Source organism: Folsomia candida, unplaced genomic scaffold (assembly GCF_002217175.1).
Source record: "Folsomia candida strain VU population unplaced genomic scaffold, ASM221717v1 Fcan01_Sc001, whole genome shotgun sequence".
Classification (NCBI taxonomy): Eukaryota; Metazoa; Arthropoda; class Collembola; order Entomobryomorpha; family Isotomidae; genus Folsomia; species Folsomia candida.
In genome coordinates this window covers 1,277,110-1,299,555 of record NW_019091193.1, presented here as the reverse complement: position 1 = coordinate 1,299,555, position 22,446 = coordinate 1,277,110, and the positions used below count along the sequence as shown (strand labels likewise).

At 37.0% G+C, this 22,446-nt stretch overlaps 4 protein-coding genes across 4 annotated transcripts; 3 read left to right on the top strand and 1 right to left on the bottom strand.

Moving 5' to 3' along the window:
* Positions 1-248: 248 nt before the first annotated feature.
* On the bottom strand, positions 249-1,732 carry LOC110863155 (geranylgeranyl pyrophosphate synthase). Its single transcript, XM_022112402.2, has 4 exons — positions 1,445-1,732; positions 1,008-1,303; positions 758-897; positions 249-686 (listed from the first exon to the last, which is right to left on the bottom strand). The coding sequence occupies exons 1-4, from the start codon at positions 1,657-1,659 to the stop codon at positions 387-389; spliced, it is 951 nt and encodes a 316-aa protein (XP_021968094.1). The 5' UTR covers positions 1,660-1,732; the 3' UTR covers positions 249-386.
* A 3,552-nt stretch (positions 1,733-5,284) lies between these two features.
* On the top strand, positions 5,285-8,050 carry LOC110842254. The gene is made up of 3 exons (XM_035845632.1): positions 5,285-7,088; positions 7,177-7,406; positions 7,481-8,050. Exons 1-3 carry the CDS (start codon positions 6,260-6,262, stop codon positions 8,006-8,008), a joined length of 1,587 nt encoding a protein of 528 aa, XP_035701525.1. The 5' UTR covers positions 5,285-6,259; the 3' UTR covers positions 8,009-8,050.
* A 522-nt stretch (positions 8,051-8,572) lies between these two features.
* LOC110861255 (geranylgeranyl pyrophosphate synthase) lies at positions 8,573-10,357 on the top strand. Its single transcript, XM_022110361.2, has 5 exons — positions 8,573-8,916; positions 8,993-9,140; positions 9,374-9,503; positions 9,564-9,706; positions 9,790-10,357. The coding sequence occupies exons 1-5, from the start codon at positions 8,714-8,716 to the stop codon at positions 10,123-10,125; spliced, it is 960 nt and encodes a 319-aa protein (XP_021966053.1). The 5' UTR covers positions 8,573-8,713; the 3' UTR covers positions 10,126-10,357.
* A 2,213-nt stretch (positions 10,358-12,570) lies between these two features.
* On the top strand, positions 12,571-21,342 carry LOC110842253 (phenolphthiocerol synthesis polyketide synthase type I Pks15/1). The gene is made up of 8 exons (XM_035845352.1): positions 12,571-12,809; positions 12,913-13,025; positions 13,157-13,506; positions 13,574-13,918; positions 13,987-14,746; positions 14,823-18,922; positions 19,018-20,118; positions 20,300-21,342. The coding sequence occupies exons 1-8, from the start codon at positions 12,655-12,657 to the stop codon at positions 21,095-21,097; spliced, it is 7,722 nt and encodes a 2,573-aa protein (XP_035701245.1). The 5' UTR covers positions 12,571-12,654; the 3' UTR covers positions 21,098-21,342.
* Positions 21,343-22,446: the final 1,104 nt, after the last annotated feature.

The window sequence follows — 22,446 nt, the reverse complement described above, 5'->3', positions numbered from 1 at the left end:
AGAATGACACAATTAAATATATATGTATGCATGCATGTTTGCCGATCATTTTGAAAGTTCTTAGTGTGCAAAAAATTGATATTTTTTATAACCTACTTAACATGGATGAGTATCCATCCATCAATTTCATCAATTTCAATTCCATCAATTCAATCCATCCATGATTAACATGGATGGATGAGTTCAAGAGCACGAAAGAAATTTTAAACATTTGAATTGATGTACTAAATTCCAAGAAGAGAACAATATTTGCTCCAAAATAACATTTATTTCAGCCAACCAATGAGTCTAAAATCGAAATATTTTTTTCATGAACCGAAAATTTTAAGGTTCAAGACGAAATGAAGTTTAATCCTTTTCAGACCGAACTAATAATGTATTTAGTTTTACATATTAATTCCAATAATCTCCATTAATTTGGTGATATCCATCTCACTCCCGAGCACGGTCAACTCCTTCATGACATTCATTCTCAGTTCGCGCATTTTATTCTCCGTGTAGCGAATTGCCCCAGCGTCATGTAAAATATCTAAGGCTTCCTGCAAAAAGCTTCGTTCCTTGGTGTGCATTCGTAAAATTTCATGGAGTCGTTTAGCCTTATCGTTCACAGTGCGTAAAGCGTAGATTACCGGAAGACTGAACTTTCCCTCGGTAAGATCATCGCAAAATCCTTTCTTTTCTTCATACTAAATATATAGAAATTGAAGGGTTTAACTTGAGGGTTGCGAATTTTTCAGAAAGTTATCACCATTGTTACCTTTTTCGACATTATGTTCAAATAGTCGTCCCGAACTTGAAAATGATGCCCAATGATTTGCGCCAATGGAACCAAATCAACACCCGCAGTGCTCTTGGATCCAAGCAAAGTTGCCATTATCATCATTTGCCCAGCCGTTTCTGCAGAAATTAGTTTGCAAGAAAAGATTCGAATAAATTTGGTAGTTAAATATTAGTTTTTTTAACCATTATTTTTCTAGATATATAAGTATGAACATTTTTAGACTTACTGTGGACCAAAATGGCGTCGTACTCCTGTTCGCTAGGAATGTTGGCCTCGCTCAAGTCGTCCTTATCACACTGATAATCCCTCAGGTATAAATCCATGCCTTGCGAAATATGCAGAAATTTCACATATTTGCAAAACTTTCGAAGTACTGTCAAATCCCGAAATACGGTATGAACCCGGTGCGTGGATTCGAGCATCATATACGCCGACGCATTCATAGTGAGAGGCTCGCCAAAAATTAAATGGGCCGAGGCCACCCCGCGACGCAAATCGCTCGAGTCTTGAATGTCATCCACTCTATCAAATAATTAGAGAAAATTACCGATTAAATTAAAATTTGAGAATTTAAATCATATTAAAATTCAAAACTTTAAAATGAATAGATTAATGATTTATCCCTAATTTAGTTAGATTATAGCAAATTTTGCAATTTCTTACAACAGAGTGGACTGGTGAAACATGTCGCATATATCGCCCACCGCTGAGACATATTTTTCTTCACTTTTGAGCCACTGGTTAAAAAACAGACCCGTCTTGCGTGACAAATTTTTACTAGGGGATTTTGTCAAATAGGTGAATGGAGAAAGGACTTTATCTAATATTTGGGATGATTTTTTGCCCTCCATCTGACCAATACTTGCAGTTTGAGCCATCTTTGTATTCAGCTTCTATCTCGTTTGCTACTACGAAAGACGAAGTATTACTAAGATGTTGGTTGTAGGTTTTCCCATTTATAGCAAGTAATCCCCACACATCAATCCCAAACGATGCTGCAAGAAAATATTAACTTTAATGAATCCATCACATTTGAGTGTTTTTCCAGGGAAATGCGCAATATGGTTGAAATCTCAGCAAATTGCTTAATAATGTCAGTATTTGCAAATATGTATGTATAGAACTTAAAAACCAGAATTCACCTGGGTAATTGCAAACTAAGAGATCTTTTAATTAATTGACGTGTAGTAATAAAAATTTAATATCTTGCCAGAGATGGAGGAATGAACGACAAGGAAATTTGATTTTTAAATTGATTTGCTGCAGTGCATATTTCTTTTGCAATGATATATTACACCACAAGTTCAAGGTGAGACTAATTACAAATATTTGTCTTTTATCTGTGACATTGAAATACTTTAAACGAGCTTTTATGTTCTTATTTATCACCGAGTATTTAATGCGTGGAAGAAATGTCCATCACACATACGTATGAGAATTATAACATGTTTTTACTCAGCGAATAAGTTTTGCTATAAACATGTAATTTATTACAAGGATGTATTAATTATAATTAATCTTTGGAAAATATTGTTGCCAATTACAATATTTTTAGTTGGATGGAACTCCCCACATGTACCTAAATTTAGCCTAACCAAAGTTAATAAATATATTGGAGTTAGTATGCTCCTGTAGGCAAACAAATTCGGATTAGATCAAATGGAGAAGTTATTACAAATTCTCTTTTGTTATTCAACATGCATACTTCGCATAGTAAAATATTTGTGTATTTAAATTTTGCAACAATTCAGGTTTTAAAAATATAAGATACAATAAAACATTTTGTAATCAAGGCTGTAAAAAATACACATGCATGTAACTATTAAAGTTATGGTTATATTAATCCTCGTCACGATCAGAAGTAGATTAAATAATGCACCAAGTTATGATGTATTGCAAATACATTTGTGTATACAAATAGGCGGGTTGCATTTAGATACATTGTGTATCAAAGTTTTGTGTATCAAAGGAATTTTTTTCTGTACACTTATGTTGTTTCGGAATTAAGCGTCGACGGCACTTATGTCTTTTCAGAATTAGTACGACGATATGCAGGCGCCCGAACGTACACTAGACATTATCAAGATCTCTACGTAGTAGATTAATTATAAATACAGCCAAAAATTATGGAACTCAATCATAGAAAAGTTGTTATTTTAAATTTCCTCTTTTGAGGAAATTTTGACGGTTTTGAGACGGTTGAGTTGAGACGGACGGTTTTGAGAAGTTCATGATTTTTGAAGACATTTTAGCTATATGTTACCCCTATTTCAACAATACTGAATCAAATTAGTTTGAAAACAATATTGTATTTAAACTTAGAAAAATACGCATTAGTTTTATGCACATATGTATGTCAATGAATTGAAAGGCCACAACTTGTAACTTCACCAGGCTTAAAAACCGTTAAACCCGATATGTGCATATCTTGCTTAATGATAACTACATTTAAGGATATTTTTAATATATAGATTTATCGCAAATTTAGCTGTAAAGTTAGCGAGATAGGATTACACCTTTGTTAAGAAGTACCAGGGGTTTTCACCCTCGTAGCTGTCGTAAATTATTTACGGTAAATAGCGTTAATTAACGACATTGACGGAAATTCAATGTTTACGAAGCTTCTTAAATACACGTAATGTTGTCGCGTCTTTTTCGTTTCTCAAACTTATTTCGTAAGAATTTAATGCGTGAAGATTTGGGGCACAATACATAGTCACAGATCTAGATGGATAGAGAAATTAGAAAAGATTTTGCAAATCTCTGGAAATCTGGAAACTTTGGAGATTTACAACATCCAATCCACATTAAATTCATACCAATTTCAGGTTTTTGAGGAACTGATTTATACAAATATATAGTCAAATGAAAATTTGTAATTGGTAATTAGAAAATTCATAAAGCTTGTGTAGAGCATGACTTAGCGAGCGCCAAAGGCGCGAGCTGTTTAGGGCGCAGGAAAAAGTTTGCCCATCCTAATTAATTCTCAGTTTAGGCACTGAGTACCATAGAACCTGGTTTATGCAAAGATAAAGATATCAAAGTTAGAATACTTGTGGTCTTATCCGACTACTGTAACCTTACGCTTTTTTTCAATGAAATGTAGTTGGTTTACAAGGAAATTCTGTAAAATCATCATCTCGGATTTTTTAATTTTACGCGGGTGGGGACAATGTGAGACTTTACTACATGAATATTATTTTGCATTAAGGTACGGAAACCTCACATCATCATCATTACATCTTCCCCATCTAACATCCGTTGGGAGTTTCCCAATGGTGTAAAATACAAAAATCCGAAATGATGACATTGCCGAATTTCCTTGTAAAATATTGGTAACTACATTCGTTGGTAAATAGCGCCTGGTTGCAGTTGTCAGATAATACTTAGTAATAAAATGTATCCACATTTTTAGACTTTAGAACCAGAATTATTATAAAAGCCAGGGCAAGTTAAAATTAAACATTTGTCGCACTCGATCTGCTTAGTTCACCTGATTTAAAAACATATTCCCATTATTTCCAAGGCAATTTTTTCCAAGTTGCGAGTATATTTTACTAAACCGAAAATTATGGTTCATGTTCCCCAAATCGTAGAGGATGCGAATTCCTTCATTGAGGAATTCCTTCATTCATTCTCCTTCCATTTTCATATATCCTTTCCAACACAGGCAAAAACCTTAGAACCGAAATGTTCGGCGTTTATAAAACCACCCCCACCCACACCCAAATCCACCCCCACCCTCACATAAATCCACCCCCATTCCACCCCAACCCTCATAATTTTAGGGATAATGTGAGATTAATGGGGAAAACTGAGATTTACCATTGTTCCACAGTTATGTGCTCGTGGGGTATTGTTCCTATGCCTACTGTAGATTAGGTACTCCTAGGTGCGGGGAAAGTGAGACTTAACTATCGTAGTAAAGTCTAGGTGTGGGGAAAGTGAGGCTTAACTATCCTAAGTAACCCTAGATGCAGGGAAAGTGAGGCTTATTCTTTGGATAGTTAAATCTTGGAAGATGTAATCTCTTCCCCATGCAGTCTCTGGAGTTTTGTGATGATCAGGATGTAAAGCATATTTAATTTACGGAATTTACATGTACATTTCAATTTCGTTCGTGGTGGCTGGCCATCCACTGCCAGTGAGATGCCGGCTGTCGTCGCCCCATATTTCCCACTTGCAAACATCACCAACCGCGGTGACATACTTTTCTTCAGTTTTCAGCCATTGGTTAAAAAAGCGACCCTAATTTGTCTTTTTACAAATTTTTACTTGGACAATTTTCCAAGTAGGTGTCTGAGGAAAGGATTTGGGGAAATGAACAAATTCTAAAATTTTGGTTGAGATTTTAGACTAAATTTGATTAAGGGTTGTGGTTGGAGACATTTGCAATATTCGAATATCAGGCAGTTAACTTTTTTCGGAGAAGGAAAATGTAAGCATGAGATATGAGTTGGTGGTCTCCTCGAATTTATTACTTTTATCTGTTAATCCCCTGAGGTAGAAAAATATTCATCTCAAAACTACACCACAGAAATGCGTGTATTTCCAGAGAAGTCCCAGTATCAGCTCAACCATGTAATAACAATCATATGATATCAGGTAGACAACTCTCGGAAATAAACTTTGTGTGTGAGAATTTTTTGAATGCACGTGGAGTAATAAAAGTTCTAAGGAAGGTTCATTATATGGCTAAATTCCCAATGGTATTTTTTTAGATTTCACAATGAGATAAAATATGGCAATAAATGTGGAGTGAAACTAATCATAAATAAGTAATAAAAAAGTACCTGAAATGTAGAAATTTTTAGTGGTAATAGATTATCGTGTATTTATGTATTTGATTCAGACCCAGATCACATGACCATTAAAGTTGCCTCTCTGTGTAAAACTTTTGTTGCATTCGGTTAGCATGTGGGTCGAACTTATACTTTGTAAGTGCTCAGTATTATGCACTGAGAAAATGTTATAATTAATCTTGACAATCATCATTTGCCAGTTATTATTAGTTGTGTGGAGCTCCCAACACTTACCTAAATCTTGCATAAACAAAGTTAACAAGCATTGCATATGTTGTATAAATTTATTATGGACAAATTATGTTATATAAATATCAGCAAGCAATAAAATTCTGAATAAAATCCAAACTCATTATTTAGTAATGTAGTACATACTGTAAAAACGGGTGAAGTTTGCAGCTCTGACGTCATTTCGCTCCTCCTAGCAGGGAGGTATTGAACAGTGTAGTGCTGGAGCCACCACCACCGCTCATGAAATAAATAAAATAACTCACTTCTGGAAATCCCAATTGGCCTTCAAATTTTACATATTCTTTATTTATTATTCGAATCAGATGGTAAATGTTTATTTATCACCATTACGCACACGCTGATAGCTCATTTTTAGTAATTCAAATACTAGTTTATTTTGACAATTATTATTTAATTTTTACTTGATCATTTGATAACTGATATCATGTCAGACGAGAATCAACCCCCTTCAAAAAAAAGACACATTTCGACTGATAAATTGAACGTTAAGCATGCAATATCGGAAATTGGAATATTTATCAACAAAGTGAAGAATAAGTTAGAAGAATTCATTCAATCAAAAAATAAAATACTAAATTTAAGTTGTGGGGAAAACAGTTTTAATTCTCAAGACGAGCTACACGGTGACCACAACTCTGAGGATAATCAAATCGGACAGTTCTCAACATCAAGCGAATGTCAAACAGTTTTTAAAGAGCTAGGAATAAACAATGTTAATAAGAAAATCTCTAAATTGCTAGGTATATCAGAAAGATCAGTATATGGAATTAAAATCAACGATGCCAAATTAAATACTGAATCAGTAAAAAAACTCAGCTCAAAAAAAATAGTTTGCGAAGAATTTTTTATCTCTATGATAAGACGATTAAATCAGGAATTTTATAAAAATAAAGAATATCCTACGGCCAGAAAGTTACTTGATCGTTGCTTAGATAATCCCGAATTTCCAAGAATCAAACTAACGTTATTTAGGGAGTGGATGATAAATGAATGCAAATTTAAGTACCGAAAAATCAATAAAAAACCTGTGTTCTTGGAACGCTACGACATCGTCGCCCAACGAGAATTCTACCTAAGAAGTATTCGCAAGTTTCGCCAAGAAGGATACTCAGTATTCTACTCTGATGAAACCTGGGCGTCACCTGATCAAGCGAGGAGTCGTTGCTGGCAGATTTTATTATCTGATGAAGAGTATAAAGACATGACGGGGTTTTGGGGTGGCGACTGTTTGCGGGATATGAACGGTTATGCTGGTAGGTCAAACTTAAAATATTGCTGATAAGAAAATTATTAGTAAATATCTATTTGCAAATTAAAATGAATTTCTCTTTACGGAAACAGGGGGATTTTTATTGAAATCGGCAAACGGAAGCATTATAATTAACCACATTGGCAACGAATTAGGATTTTTGGCCGGTGGGGACGACGTTTTCATCTCAAAAAAAGACACAAAGGACTATCACGGAAACATGAATAGTGATCGGTACTTGGAATGGTTTGCCAAAATTGTCGGATTGGTGCCAGACAAATCGGTGTTAGTGCTGGACCAGGCCCCTTACCACAAAAAAAGGGTAAGTTGCAATGTAATAATTGCTAAATATTAAAATTCGTGCATTTATCTTACATTATTTAACAATTATTATAGGTAAAAGACTCAATTATGCCAACCATGGCGTGGTTAAAGGCAGACATACTAGCTTGGTTTGAAAGAAACGCTATTCCATTGCCAGAGAATGTTTCTAACTTCTGCACTATGACGAAACAAACTTTAATAGCGCTGTCAAAAAAATATCCGAAGCCGAAGAAATTCATTGTAGAAGAAATTGCCGAAGCCTCCGGGAAAAATATAAGAATTTTGTGGTTACCTCCAGCTCATTGTGAGTTCAATCCCATAGAATTAGTTTGGTCATTCATAAAAAATGACATTGCTACTAATAATAAAGGCAATAATGCTGAGGGAATATTAGAGTTGGCAAAATTAGCTATTTTAAAAGTAACACCTGAATTATGGAGCCGTTGTGTAAAGCATGCGATTAAATATGAGGATCGTATGTGGGATAGGGATAAGCTTGTTGATGAATTTATTTCTAACCCGAAGATGGCTCAAATTATAATTACTGCAGGAAATGATTCTTCCGATTCTAGCTCTTCTGATTCTGACGACAATGAATAATATATCATAATAAATAAAGAATATGTAAAATTTGAAGGCCAATTGGGATTTCCAGAAGTGAGTTATTTTATTTATTTCATGAGCGGTGGTGGTGGCTCCAGCACTACACTGCTCAATACCTCCCTGCTAGGAGGAGCGAAATGACGTCAGAGCTGCAAACTTCACCCGTTTTTACAGTACATACAGTGTTGGATATGTGAGGCTTGTGATTTTGCAATAAATTAGGCATTAGCAATCTAACTTTGTCAAGTACAAAACTACAATGTGCACGTGGAGATCTTAAAGTTCTGATTAAATTAATGGTTATGGAAATCCAGACAGAACCTATCAAACTATAGTTTCCAGTGAACGGGTAGATAGATAGGGGACGTATGTTTTGTGAGCGGAAAGTTTGCAACAAAACATATAATAAAAGTACGACTTTAATCTGATACAATACAACATTTCATACTAAAGATTTTTCAGCGGTAGAATATTTGTGGGAATAAGATACTAAATTTACATAAATCGATAGAATTTACTTAACCGTTGAAAATATAAAAGCCAGCGCAACCCAATGTTAAGGACTTGTCGCTACTCAACTACTGAGATTACTTACACATTTTTTACAATAATTCCTTGACTTTTGAAAAATTTTCTTCTTCTTAAATAATTAAATAATAAGATTTTCAAGAACTTGACCTCATTTTGTCAAAATCAAAAATCATGGTTGACCTTCCCAAAATCGTTGAGGATGCGAACCTCTACAGGGAGAGAGTTCTCCTCCCGTATTCCTATCTTGTCTCCAATCCGGGCAAAAGTATTAGGTCGGGGATGTTTAAGGTTTTAAATAATTGGTTTAACGCGACCAATGAGGATTGTAATACAATTTGTGAAATACTGGATCTCCTCCATAATGCGACTTTGATGTAAACTTTTTATTGAAAAAATCACAATAAATATTTATAAAACCAGTTTTTGATATATTTCTTTTTTTTGGTCTAGGATTGACGATATTGAGGACGGGAGTGATTTGCGGAGAGGAAAGGAAGCGGCTCATATTGTTTACGGTGTCCCATTAACCATAAATGCTGCACATTTCATGTATTTCGAAGTCATTGATAAGCTACTGGAGTTTTGTGATGATCATGATGTAAGTCATATTCCGTTGGATCAATTTTTACAGGTCTAACTAATTAGTTCTAATTTAATTAAGTAGTTTTTAACTTCGTTTATACTAATTAGTACACAAAATTGCATAATAAATAAAGAAGATAGTAATAATTACACAATGGTTATAAATTAATTAATAACCAACTAACTATTTTGGCCAACCAAATTATTTGAGTGGCTTATTTTAATTAATATTTTTCCTTCGTTATTTAGGTTATCAGCAAATTTTTGGAAGAAATGAAAAATCTTCATGTCGGCCAAGGTGCTGAGCTTTATTGGAGAGATTGCGCCGAAATGGATGAAATCCCGACGGAGAGAGATTTTCACGAAATTATTGCGAAAAGTGAGGACTTAAAATTTACACTTGCCTAAAATTTTGGGACTTTTATTTTTTGTAATTTAGAAACCACCAGCCTTGCCCTGATGGCAATCGCACTCCTCAGCTACAAGGGGAAAAACAAGACCATCGACGTAACTAAATTTGTCACTTTGATGGGAACCAATGGGCAAATACTGGACGATTTAAGGAATCTGACCTGTCCCGAAGTAAATTTAATTTGTACTTAATTATGCTAATGATTTCTTAACTTTATGTCATAAATCGCTCATAAACGTTATCCTTTCACCAGCTTCATAAGACCAAAGGGTTCTGCGAAGACATTACCGAGGGGAAGCTAAGTTTCCCGGTCATCCACTTCCTGAACAACAAAGACATTCCAGACCACGCGGAAAAGGCGAAAAGATTGGTGGCCATTTTGAAAATGAAGACGAATGACGTTACATTGAAGAACGAAGTGCTGGCTATGCTTCAAGAATCTGGATCGCTCGATTACACTCGCAGGCACTTGAAACAGCTACAATTTGAGATTATGGTGGAAGCTGGTGGTTTGGGACCGAATCCTGATTTAGAGAAATTGATGAGATCTGTGAAAACCAATATACCTGATAAACTTGCTATGGCGTAACTCTAATTAACTAATCTTTAAATGGTATTAACTACTTGGTATATAAAATTTTGGTTTGGGTAAACATAAAAAACACGTAAAGTTTCTATTTCAATTTTTAAACATTTCTTCTATATAATTTTTACGAGGTAAATTGTACTCGTTTCACATTTATCAATTATTAATTGTAGTTGTTCAGCATTACCTTTGTCATTCAATATGTAAATAAATATTTACTTGTCTATGCAATGTGGATGGTTTTTGTCTGTCTGATAAAGTTATTAGGCTAATAATATTAGCATTTAGTTGTCGTATCCATATACCTACATAACATGTCTTACATATTATCTGTATTTATCAATAGAAGTTAGCAATAAGTATTTCAGTTTAATCTGGTTTCTAGAGTGGCCGGTGAGACGAGATGAGGTGAGATAGACCCCATCTCGTCTCATCTCACTACTCGTGAGATGAGACGAAAGCTAAGTGAGATACTCAAAATTTCATCTCATCTCATCTCATTTAACTTGAGATGAGATGAGATGAGACGAGATGAGACACATTAGATCTAATAGATCTCATCACACATCAACTCATCTAATCTCAGAGTTCCCACATCTCATCTCATTTTACCCCCATTTCATCTCATCATAGATACGTCTCATCTCATTTAGCTGCCATCTCATCTCGTCTTATCTCATCTCATCTCATTTGTAAATGAGATCATCTCATCTCACCGGCAACTCTACTGGTTTCCCATCTGCCTTTCTCCCCCTTTACGTACATATCGTCGTACTAATTCTGAAAAGACATAAGTGCCGTCGACGCTTAATTCCGAAACAACATAAGTGTACAGAAAAAAATTCCGAAAAGACATATGTGCAAGTATGTACTTAGTTATGGCTATATCTTGCCACAACGATTCTTCACACATCGCGCGATTTAGCCATAACTAAATACATACTTGCACATATGTCTTTTCGGAATTTTTTTCTGTACACTTATGTTGTTTCGGAATTAAGCGTCGACCGCACTTATGTCTTTTCAGAATTAGTACGATGATATGTGTTCATAGGACTGAGCATACCGGTTGTCACCATTTGTATGCGAAAAGTGGAAAGATTCAAGAATAATTTAAATTAGTATGAATTTTACTCAAGTCGAAATTTATACAAGTGGAGATAGATAATTTACGTATTAAAATGAAAAATTCGCAGACTTCATACACTTGTTTTATTAACTTATTGTATATGAATTTTGATCCTACTTTAATTGAAAATTTTAGATTCACTCCATCCAGGTATTATTTATTATTGGGTCCATATGTCCGAACTATGTGAGCTACATATGTAGATGAAAATTCACTAAGTTTCGTATGGCACCGAAAATTAAATTGATTAGAACCAATCAATTTATACATATGTATGAGAATCAATTATTACGACGAATTTCAATAAAACAGATTGAAAATTAAGTGTTGATTAAAATAAGTTAAATGTGATTGCATTTATTCCTAAGCTGATGAGAATAATATCGAGTTGTCATAGGTGGTCAGCAAATATAAGCAATTTTTCAAAATATTCTAATACTTGGTGATCAAAAAATTGATTATAATTTAACATTGCTAAAGCATAAAACATTTTGGATAATAAAACTTATGTAATTCAGGGTTAAAGTAATGACGAACTAATTATCCAAGGCAAAAAGCGATTACGAGTATCTTTATTTTTATCCTGTTTTTCCAGTAATAATATTTTTTGCACAATAACGATTTCGCAACTTATTTATAAATTTATCAAAGTCACAACATCGCTAAACATTTTTATACAGTGGGAATTCCTGTTGCAAAGACTGCTAATCCTGAAGAGATCAATTTTCCTACAAATGAATGTTCTCCACGTGTAAACTGGAGCCAATTAATTTTGTTATGGGGTATCTGAAACACATAATTCTCAGCGGCGAAATACAATTATTTAATTATCATAACTTAATCTGGCTATAAATTTCACAATGACTTAAGTACTTTGTTTATTTCCAGGTAGTATTTCCAAATAGCGAGTTTTACTTTTTCTGAAACACAACAGCCCGTGAAATTAATTATTTACAAAAACATATTATGAGAAACAAATAAGAATTGCAAATAAGGTATTAGATTTTATTTATGGTACAAGTTATTTCACAACTTAAACTTTTTATATCCTACTCTACATCGGCTATTTATTGCACAATAATGAATTAAGTATTTTTATTCTCAAAGTCAAAAGAACTTATTTTATTGGCCGGGCAAACATAAACGAAAAGTATGCTTACGCTGACTGAAACATACATATTATATTGATCGGGTCAATTCATTATTACATACTGTATGTACATACTGTACATAAAAGATACAGGTGCATATTGTTAATAAAGTTACATTGTGATCTCTAATATTACACCAGAAATTATCATTCCTATTGGAACCTTTCAAGTGTTAATAACCAATTCGGATTTAATTTTGATTGGAATATTTATCCCATAATACAGGAAAAATCAAGTAAGATTAACACCAAAATGATGAACGGAGCCAAGGAAAGGGGGTCAATATGGGTTGGCGTTGTACGAGAAGTTGATGATATTCCATGGCTTGTGGAAACATACAAAAATGAAGCCGTTGGTCATAGCAACTCTGCAGTATTTGTGGGACCCGCAATATCATTTATGGAATGGTATGTTTGCATAGATATTACTTAATATATGATTTCCCTGATTTATATGTCATTCATTTTGTGATAATTTTTGATCGACTTTGTTATGTTTTGTTAAATTTAGCTCGAAACTGGAAAAAATATTTGACTTTGTCGTTACCATGGCGGAGGATGAAAATCCGGTAGCATGCAGTTTCAGCCTTTGGGATCACGTCAGTTTTAGATTTGCCCCAAATGGTAGGGGCTCCAAAATATTATATTTTGTATCCTTATTTGCATGGGTTGGTGACTCAGATATCGCCACAGCATTATATTTTTTATTCATTACTTATTGCTGAAGGCAAATTTTAATTACTAATTAACTTCAGGCGAGAATTCAACAACGATCCCATTATTGGAGAATAAGCCTGCGGCGATTAAATCTGAAAATGAACCTATCGCAATTATTGGCATGGCTTGTCGACTCCCAGGTTCTAACGACTACAACACTTTTTGGAATAATCTTGTCAATGGGGTGGATTCTATTGGAGAAGCGCCAAAAGATCGATTCCTTCCTGCACGTGGCAGCACGAAGTTAACACCTGAACATCTTTCAACCAAAGCTGGATATTTGTCTTGTCCGGTGGACACGTTTGACGCAAAATTTTGGGGAATGTCCCCAATGGAGTTGGACTACACAGATCCACAGGCACGAATGGTGTTGCAGTTGGGTTGGGAAGTCCGTAGCAAGTCCTATTTCGTTTCTACCTCAAGATAGCTTGTTAATAATTTGTTTGAAATTCTAGGCGCTAGAGGACGCTGGAATTCGACCATCTACTATACATGGGACGGATGCAGCAGTTTATCTCGGCTTCTGGCGAGAGGATTACAGTGACCTGCTTGTGCAATCCGGAGTTAGCGCTGGCAACGAATTAAGACGATATTTGGGTTGTTCAATGGGCAACGCAGCGGCTCGTGTTGCGCATACGTTCGGAACAATTGGGCCTGCTTTATCAACCGAGACGGGATGCTCTTCAACAATATGTTCCATTGGAGCGGCAATGGCGGCTTTGAGAAACAACAAGACCGGCCTGGCACTTGTAGGTGGGGCAAACCTAATATTGAAACCCTTCATTTACAAAGACTTCCAGGTATGTATATTAACCTTCACTAATAAGATAAGCCATTTCGTCATAATTAATTATATTCGATTTCCTAGGGCGTGCTATCACCGTCCGGCCGTTGCAAGGTGTTCCAATCCAATGCGGACGGATTTGTACGTTCTGAGGGTGTAATTATGTACATTTTGAAGCGGTTGACTGATGCCAAGCGGGATGGAAATCAAATATATGCCATACTTTCTGGTTATGGAACTTCACAAGAAGGTCTAACGAGATCAACCGGCACGCCAACTATCGACGGAGAAGCAAGGGCGATAACGCTAGCTTTGAAGGATGCCGGCGTTTCACCATTTGACATAGACTGGTTGGAAATGCATGGAACTGGAACTAAGGTTGGGGACCCAATTGAAGTAGCCGCAACTAGATTGGCGTATGAATTGAATATTGAAGAATCTGAGCGAGAAAAGCCATTGATAATTACATCGGTAAAGGCAAATATTGGTCATACGGAGAGTGTATCAGGGGCAGCAGGATTGCTTAAAGTAATGCTGGCGATTAAGCATGGTGCTATCCCACCGCAGAGACTAACATCTGCCATTAATCCTAAGCTAAATTTGAAAGGTTTTCATATACCATTGGAATTGACACCATGGAAAGGAAAATATGCGGGTGTTTCTTCGTTTGGAATTACTGGGACAAATTCGCATTTGATAGTTGAACGGTTTTCCATGCCTAAGCACACTGGGAGTTCAGAATCTAATGGGATTCGCTCGTTTATCCTCCCACTTTCAGCAAAATGTCCATCGTCTATGACTGCTTTGAGAAAAAGACATGCATATGCTCTTCAGAATTTGGACGGTATGAAGCCGTTTTCTACATTAATAATTTTACACCTAAAATGTGATAAAAAAAATTGTCATATACTTCTATGCAGACAGTCAGCTAGCGGATTATTGTTACACATCTGCAATTTGTCGAGACCACTTCAAGGAATACCGGCACGCAGTGGTTGGGCGGAACCGAAAAGACCTAATTCAAGCTATTTTATCGGACGATTTCGAAGAAGAACAAACGACGCAGAAGACACATACTAAACCGAAAGTCTGTTTTCTTTTTCCTGGACAAGGCTGCCAGTATCCGGGAATGGGACGAGGTCTGTACGAAAATTGTTCTCTTTTTAGGCATCATCTGGATCTTATAGCTGGTATCTTAACAAAGAATTATGGACTCGATATAAAGGCGTTAATCTTTCAAGGCACTGACACAACAATTTATTCACAACTTTGTATATTTGCTGTCGAATATTGCATTCTGAAAGTTTGGTGTACATGGGGTATTCTTCCTTCAATTGTGCTTGGACACTCGTTCGGGGAATTTGCAGCGTCAGTGACGGCTGGGGCGATGTCACTCCCATTTGCTCTTGAATTGCTAGTGACCTCCAGAACGAGAGTTTTTCAAAATCTGGAAGAAGGAGGAATGCTTGTACTTAAAGCAGATGAAACCATAACTACAAATTTGATAAACAATTTTATAAATGAAGAGGCAGAACAAGATACCTGGATAGATATTGCTGCGGTAAATTCATCTGAACAAACGGTAATCTCATCCACACAGGAAACTATTTCGAGATTTTCGAGCTTCTCCGATAAATTAGGAATTAAAAATACAATATTAAACGTATCTTATGCATTCCATTCTCGAGCATTAGAACCTGTCCTTGACCAATTTCAATGCGGAGCGGCTCAATTTAAGTACCCGCTTCGATTTAAAACTGTCGATTACATATCTTCAGTTTACGGACGACTAATCGAATGGAAGGAAACGCTGGATTCAAATTACTGGAGGAAACACCTGCGGCAACGCGTAGAATTTATTGGAGGAGCTAAAGCAGCACTGAAATCTGAGGCTGAAACGATATTTTTGGAGGTTGGCCCGCACCCAATACTATGTCCATTAGTGAGCAGCGTTGCAGCATCATCTACAGAGACATTGAATGGAAAACTTCTGCTCTTACCTTCGTTGAGGAAAGGAGCAGACGATATCATAACTATGTTGGATACTGCTTCTTCACTATACATCAACGGTTTTGATTTAGATTGGTCCGAAATATGGGCAAGTTTAGCACTATCACCGCTTCACCAAATACCAAGCCTTGTACCGCTATACCCTTTCACGACAGATGAAGCATTCTGGTTCACCACTAGCCCAGCCGATGAGCCATCATCCTTTATTAATGAAGAGATTCACCCATTGCTGGGAACATATTTTCCAACAATGGTAGTAAATAGCTATACATTTATTAACACGACGTCACGGTTGTTGAATAACCCGATAACCGGTGAATGGCTTCGTGATCATAAACTTGGAATGCACATTATTTTCCCAGCGGCTGCGTACGCTGAAATGACATTCGCTGCAGTTGATGCAATTAAACGCATTAACAATAAAAACCTTCGGACATCTAGATTTGGGGTTGAATTGAGTAACTTTCGAATTCAAGCTGCTCTATCGATGGGGACGAATGCTGAGTTTTACACACTTGTACAAGTAAACGAAGAGTCTGCAATCTACAATATTTCCTTTCTCAGCAGAAAACCGTCTTCTGGTATGCATGGTGCCCATACTATGCATGCCTCGACTGTTGCCCAAGTGATATCGCCAGATGTTGATGCATCTAATGGAAAGGATCAAGACATGGGTAACATATCTACCTGTGATATTAAAAATGGAAAGGAAATTGGGGATCTCTATGACCAAATGCAAGCTGTTGGTTACAATTTTGGGAATAAATTCAAGATTTTGAACAATATAGTTTGTGAAACTGAAACAACCAGTATCACATGTAATTTGAACATAGCGGACGATCTTTTAAAACCCGGTGGATACTTCATCCATCCCGTCATAATTGATTCCTTAATTCAGAGTAGCCTTTTGATAGGTAACAATCAAATAAATAGGCTGAGATTACCGGTTGCAATTCAATCTTTGGGGTTACATAAGCTTCCACAAACGATTGATAAAACGTCACTGAAAATTGTTGGGTCTGGAAAAGGCGTAAGACTTTTTGTCAAAACAACACATCCGGAAATTCATTCAAGGGAATCCTTATGGACTGAGGTAGCCAAAATATCTGGGCTTACAACAGTCTCCACAAGTATAAAGCTTCTTGAAAAATCATTGGCACCCCATATCACAAAGTCTCTTCCAATATATGCAGAAGAATGGCGAAGATTGGAGAAGCCAAAGGAAAGGCCAATAGATGACGCTTTCTCCAGTACCGTTATCCTTCCAAAGCCCTTTGAACTTTCCCATGATGAGCGTATAGAAGTACAACGCCTAGAAAATTTCTGTTTGAATCGTATAGCATCAACATTTCATAAACTTGGTTGGCCATGGGGTGTAGGAAGTAAACTACACGCCCAAGATGTAATTATTGAACTTGGACTGGGACGGTTAAACCCAAATTTCTTTATGCAATTGATGCATCATATCGAACAAGCCGGATATATAAAGCAATTCGAACCTTGCAAATGGCAAGTAGTGCGAGATTTCAAGGGAATTCAAGACGTTGATCCAGGAATCAACCACTGCATGGTTGAAGAATGGAAGTTTGCCAATTTCTATTGTGCCAAACTTGGGTCATTTCTTCTCGGGAAGGAATCGGTACTTCCTTATCTGTTCCCAGCAGCAGCATCAATACAAATAGACTACTCGGCAGACAAATTGTACAAAAATTTTACAACAAATATTGGATTGCTCAAAAATTTAAATTCTATGTTTTTGACTTTGCTCAAAAATCAATATAAGAATGGATGCCACTTGAACATCTTGGAAGTAGGAGCGGGTACAGGGAGTGCAACTAAAAACTTAATTCCGCTTTTAGAAGATTATACTGTATCTTACACATTTACCGATATTTCACCATCATTCTTATCTGCAGCCAAAAATAGTATGCCTAAAATTCAGGGCATAGCATTTAAGTACTGCACTTTTGATGTTCAAAAGGATGCGACCAGTCAGGGCTTCCTTAAGGGCAATTACGATATAATTATTGCCTTTAGCGTACTTCATGCAACCCAAGACGTTCAAGAAGTTTGCTCAAATCTTAAAGGACTACTCACCGTTGGAGGACATTTACTAATTGGAGAGCAATTTAGACCATCACCTATCGTGGACATTGTTTTTGGTCATTGTAAGGATTACTGGAAATTTCAAGACGCTCATCGCATTGCTCATTGCCTTCTGGGATTAGAGGGTTGGATAAATGTACTAGCTTGTGTAGGATTCAAATCCACAAAGTTCCTAGAAAGTAAAGATTTGGGAATGGGCGTTATTTTAGCAACAAATAATATTAACGAACATCCATCAACACAGTCATCTAATTGGCTAATGATTGCGGAGGAGAAATCCCTAATAGCCGATAGACTGGAAAATGCCCTTTCTGAAAAGGGAACACGGATAAGTTATAATTTTGTTCCATCTGATATCTTAACGAATACAGATTTATTTATATTTTGCGCTCCAGCCAGCACAGATAATTTAAATGAGGATCACCTTCGAAAACATTTTCCACTCCTCGGTTCATTTCTTAAACTGGCCCAAGAACTAATTATTAAAAAAAGCAATTGTAGACTACTTGTTATTACCCACGATGAGGCTTCAATTATAGACGAAGAATCAATTATTTCGGTTGGCTCTCCACTCCTTGCCTTTTCCCGTAATCTAGCCACGGAAGCCATAAATGTACGCGTGACATGCTTGGATTTGCAAGATTCAGAAGTTATAGATATCAGGATAGCCCAGATTATGGGAGAATTGGAAAAACCACTTACTAAATGGAAACAGGAACCAATAATAAGTTACAGAGAAGGGCAAAAATATACGGCCAAACTAATACGACTTCAGATTCCTAAGGTATCCAACATATCCAACAAAAACAACTTCCATCAACTTCAACTTCCAACTTCACGATCTATTCAAGATTTAGTTTGGGAGGAGAGGCCAATGACTGGTTTAAAATTAGACCCAAATCAGGTTGCTACATTTTTTCTTAACTTCAACGTATTACACCTTTCTTCAAGTACCCTCATAACAATTTTTATATAAATATTTGATTCTATATTTTCCAGATTAAAATACATATCCAAGCGTCTGGATTAAATTTCAAAGACATTTTAAACATCATGAAGCCAACGGCCGAGTTTCATAATTCTCACGGAGTTGGTGCTGACTTCTCGGGAATCATTGTAGCCATTGGTAATTCAGTCTCAAAGTGGAAAATTGGGGATTCTGTCATCGGAATGAACCCAAAATCAGAACCACTTCCAAATTATGTCACGCTAAATGCTGACCTATTAGCGAAGCTTCCGGAAAATTTTACTCATTCAGAAGGTGCATCCCTCCCGACCGCATTCGTTACTGCGTACCATTGTCTGGTATCGGTTGGGAAGTTGCAGGCAGGAGAGACTGTATTAATACACACAGCGTCTGGTGGCGTAGGCCTGGCTGCGATTCAAATTGCAAAATCCGTTGGTGCAAATTTGATCGTAACTGCTGGCAGCAACAGAAAGCGAGCTTATTTACGTGCACTCGGCTTAACTCATATTTACAACAGTAGAGATACCTCCTTCGCCAAGGCCGTTCTAGATATAACCGCAGGTCATGGTGTCGATATTGTTCTTAACTCATTGACTTCAAAAGGTTGGAAAGAAGCTTCACTTTCTGCCACCAAAAATGGTGGCAGATTTATTGAAATGAGTAAACTTAACATTTGGAGCGTAGGAGAAGTTTATGAAAGGCGACCTGACGTACAATATTCAATAGAAGATCTTGGTGTTCCCGACACGTCAAGAGCAATTAATTTGATTCATCAACTCAACCATTGGATAGAAAACAATACATTATCGCCCTTAAGAGTTAATATTTTCAGCGCAGAATACATAACCGCAGCTTTGACGGAGCTTCAGGCTGCAAAGCATATCGGGAAAGTCGTAATAAATCGCACTGGTCAAATTTTTAACACCAGATCCACTTACCTGATAACAGGAGGATTAGGAGGGGTTGGTCTGGAAATAGCAAAATGGATGCTGTCGTCCGGAGCTAAACATTTAGTTCTTGTGAGTAGAAGAGGAGAGGAGTCAACTACCGAGACAATTATTAAACTGAAGGAACATAAGGTTGATGTGTCCTGCGTAATAATTAAATCTGTTGACGTTGGGGATAACAACAAGGTTGGTTAGATTTTATTTTTGACAATATGGATATATAGGAGAATTTTTTAAGACTACCAAGATTATTTTATGTAAATACATATACATAATTATTACATGCATTCATGAATTTTCATGAATTTATTTATTTATTCATGAACTTATAATAATGCATCATTTAAATTGTATGTTTTTCATGCAGGTTAATCAGCTCATGTCCGAAATTTCAAGCACAATGCCACCTCTCCGTGGGATTATTCATGCTGCTGGAGTTTTATCTGATGGCACCTTATTACAACAAAACATTTCCAAAATCGAGACGGTCTACAACGGAAAAGTTAGTGGGGCGTGGGCCTTACACTTCGCAACACGGCACCTTAACCTCGAGCACTTTGTTGTATTTTCATCAGCCGTTAGTTTACTTGGGGGGATGGGACAAGGAAATTATGCAGCAGCGAACGCAGCAGTGGCGGCGCTTACGACTTATCGACATCGGCTTGGCTTACCGGCAACATGCATTGCATGGGGACAATGGGAGGATTTGGGAATGACAGCCAATCTTAATCGAGATGTATTTGGTGTGCAACCCTTTTCAATCTCAGCCGGGCTAGAGGCACTCCAGACAATCATGGAATCCAACCTGGGCGGCACAGTTGTCCCAAACTTGTTGAGCGAAGATGTGAGGACTAGTTGGTTCCCAAATTACATAGAATTGGACCAAGTTGAAGAAATTTCCAGCATTAAAACAGCCGTGGGAGAAGTTAATTTAAGTTTGAAGGACATGACTTTAGAAGATCAAGTAGTTGCAGTAATTTCCAAGATTTTACGAGCTAGAGGATCCATTCCAAACCAAGTTGACCTTAGAGATTTAGGAATGGATTCCTTAATGATTATCGAGCTTAAAAACCAACTCAGTTCTAGTTTCGGATTTCAAGAGGAAATTCCTGAAAATAGTAGCACTGAGGATATTATAAGGCTGGTCAGAAAAGCACAAATATAATGTATCAGGTGTATGTGAATATAAGTATATATGTATGTATGATTATAATATATCATATGGATATATTTAATTATAGAGTAGGGTAATGCTCGAACTCGGCACAACAATTTTCTACAAAATTGAAATTTAATGAAAAAAGAAAACCGTAAATATGTTTAAGCCTATCAAAAATAATGATGCACTTGATGAAGGAAAAAGTAATTTTTCGAAAACTTGTGATAAATAAATAAACACTTTAATCTACATCCATGAGGTCCGATCAAATGTCTCTCACTATCAAAAATAATTGACATATGTATGTATTAATATTATTTTATTTATTGAAATCTCGATCGATGTGGCTTTAGCCTTTACAATCATATATGATATCATAAAATCCATTCAATTCATTCAAACAAAAGACATACATAGTTTCATCTTATATTCAGCTAATCAATCAAGTTAGTAAAGTAAGTCTCTAGTTGTGGGCATTATCCACAAGTAGCACTCGGCATCCCAATACAGGCTAGCTACATACTATAATGAGTAACATGACAAGCGATAATCAAATAATAATATGTATGTAATAGTAGTAGTAGGGGTGTAGAGGGAAAACCGAAATGGTGGTAGGTTCGGAAAACACATTGGGAAGTTGGCCCAATACACAATTTGGCCCCTACCACAGAAAACACCCAGGTAGGAAATGAATGGCAGGGATCATAGACGGATTCCGAGGGGTAGTGGTGATATCCAAATGAGGATGGAGACGGCATGCGGAAGCAGACAGTTGAAGGTTGTTGGACGGGGGCGTCCACGGACCGCAGGAACTTTGCCCACGTCCCCCATGGAAGCCGTAGCCGGGGCCGAGCGACTCCCCCAATTGCCCCTTCCCCCATCACAACAAAACCAGGTCATGGGACCCCCGTAGACCCGACTCTGCTGCCCTCCACATGCACTATCCCCTCCCCCACTCTTCCACCGACCACTCCTCCCCACGGTCACCACCCCGATGTACCAAACAATACCCTACCTGGGGGAGTCCTCCCGAGCGTAGATCTGACGGGACTGGAAGTCCGGCGTATCCTCTTCGCCTGATGGCACACCTTCTCGTTGCTGGGGCGGGTGGGGTCAGGGGGCGTGAACATGGTCGCAGGTGGGGGGTGTGAGTGGACGAAGCTCACTGTGGCAATACTCCCTGACACGCACTTTACTTGCCCTGGACAACCACCCGTGACCCAGATGGTAGAAATCCATGTAGCAGGAGCGAGAGAGAGATGCGTGTAGCCCCATCAGAAGCTGCGAGAGAACCTTTGACATATGTATGTATGTATGATGTATGTATGATGGTTTTATTAAATCCCTTTCAAGGC

Coding starts and splice junctions, on each gene's coding strand:
- LOC110863155 (XM_022112402.2), bottom strand. CDS start 1,659: ATGGCTCAAACTGCAAGTATTGGTCAGATGGAGGGCAAAAAATCATCC. Junction 1,304..1,444: donor TTTCACCAGTCCACTCTGTT/GTAAGAAATTGC, acceptor ATTATTTGATAG/AGTGGATGACATTCAAGACT. Junction 898..1,007: donor CGACGCCATTTTGGTCCACA/GTAAGTCTAAAA, acceptor TAATTTCTGCAG/AAACGGCTGGGCAAATGATG.
- LOC110861255 (XM_022110361.2), top strand. CDS start 8,714: ATGGTTGACCTTCCCAAAATCGTTGAGGATGCGAACCTCTACAGGGAG. Junction 9,141..9,373: donor AGTTTTGTGATGATCATGAT/GTAAGTCATATT, acceptor TTCGTTATTTAG/GTTATCAGCAAATTTTTGGA. Junction 9,504..9,563: donor TCACGAAATTATTGCGAAAA/GTGAGGACTTAA, acceptor TTTGTAATTTAG/AAACCACCAGCCTTGCCCTG.
- LOC110842253 (XM_035845352.1), top strand. CDS start 12,655: ATGATGAACGGAGCCAAGGAAAGGGGGTCAATATGGGTTGGCGTTGTA. Junction 13,026..13,156: donor TTTTAGATTTGCCCCAAATG/GTAGGGGCTCCA, acceptor AATTAACTTCAG/GCGAGAATTCAACAACGATC. Junction 18,923..19,017: donor TAAAATTAGACCCAAATCAG/GTTGCTACATTT, acceptor TATATTTTCCAG/ATTAAAATACATATCCAAGC.
- LOC110842254 (XM_035845632.1), top strand. CDS start 6,260: ATGTCAGACGAGAATCAACCCCCTTCAAAAAAAAGACACATTTCGACT. Junction 7,089..7,176: donor GGATATGAACGGTTATGCTG/GTAGGTCAAACT, acceptor TTACGGAAACAG/GGGGATTTTTATTGAAATCG. Junction 7,407..7,480: donor CCCCTTACCACAAAAAAAGG/GTAAGTTGCAAT, acceptor CAATTATTATAG/GTAAAAGACTCAATTATGCC.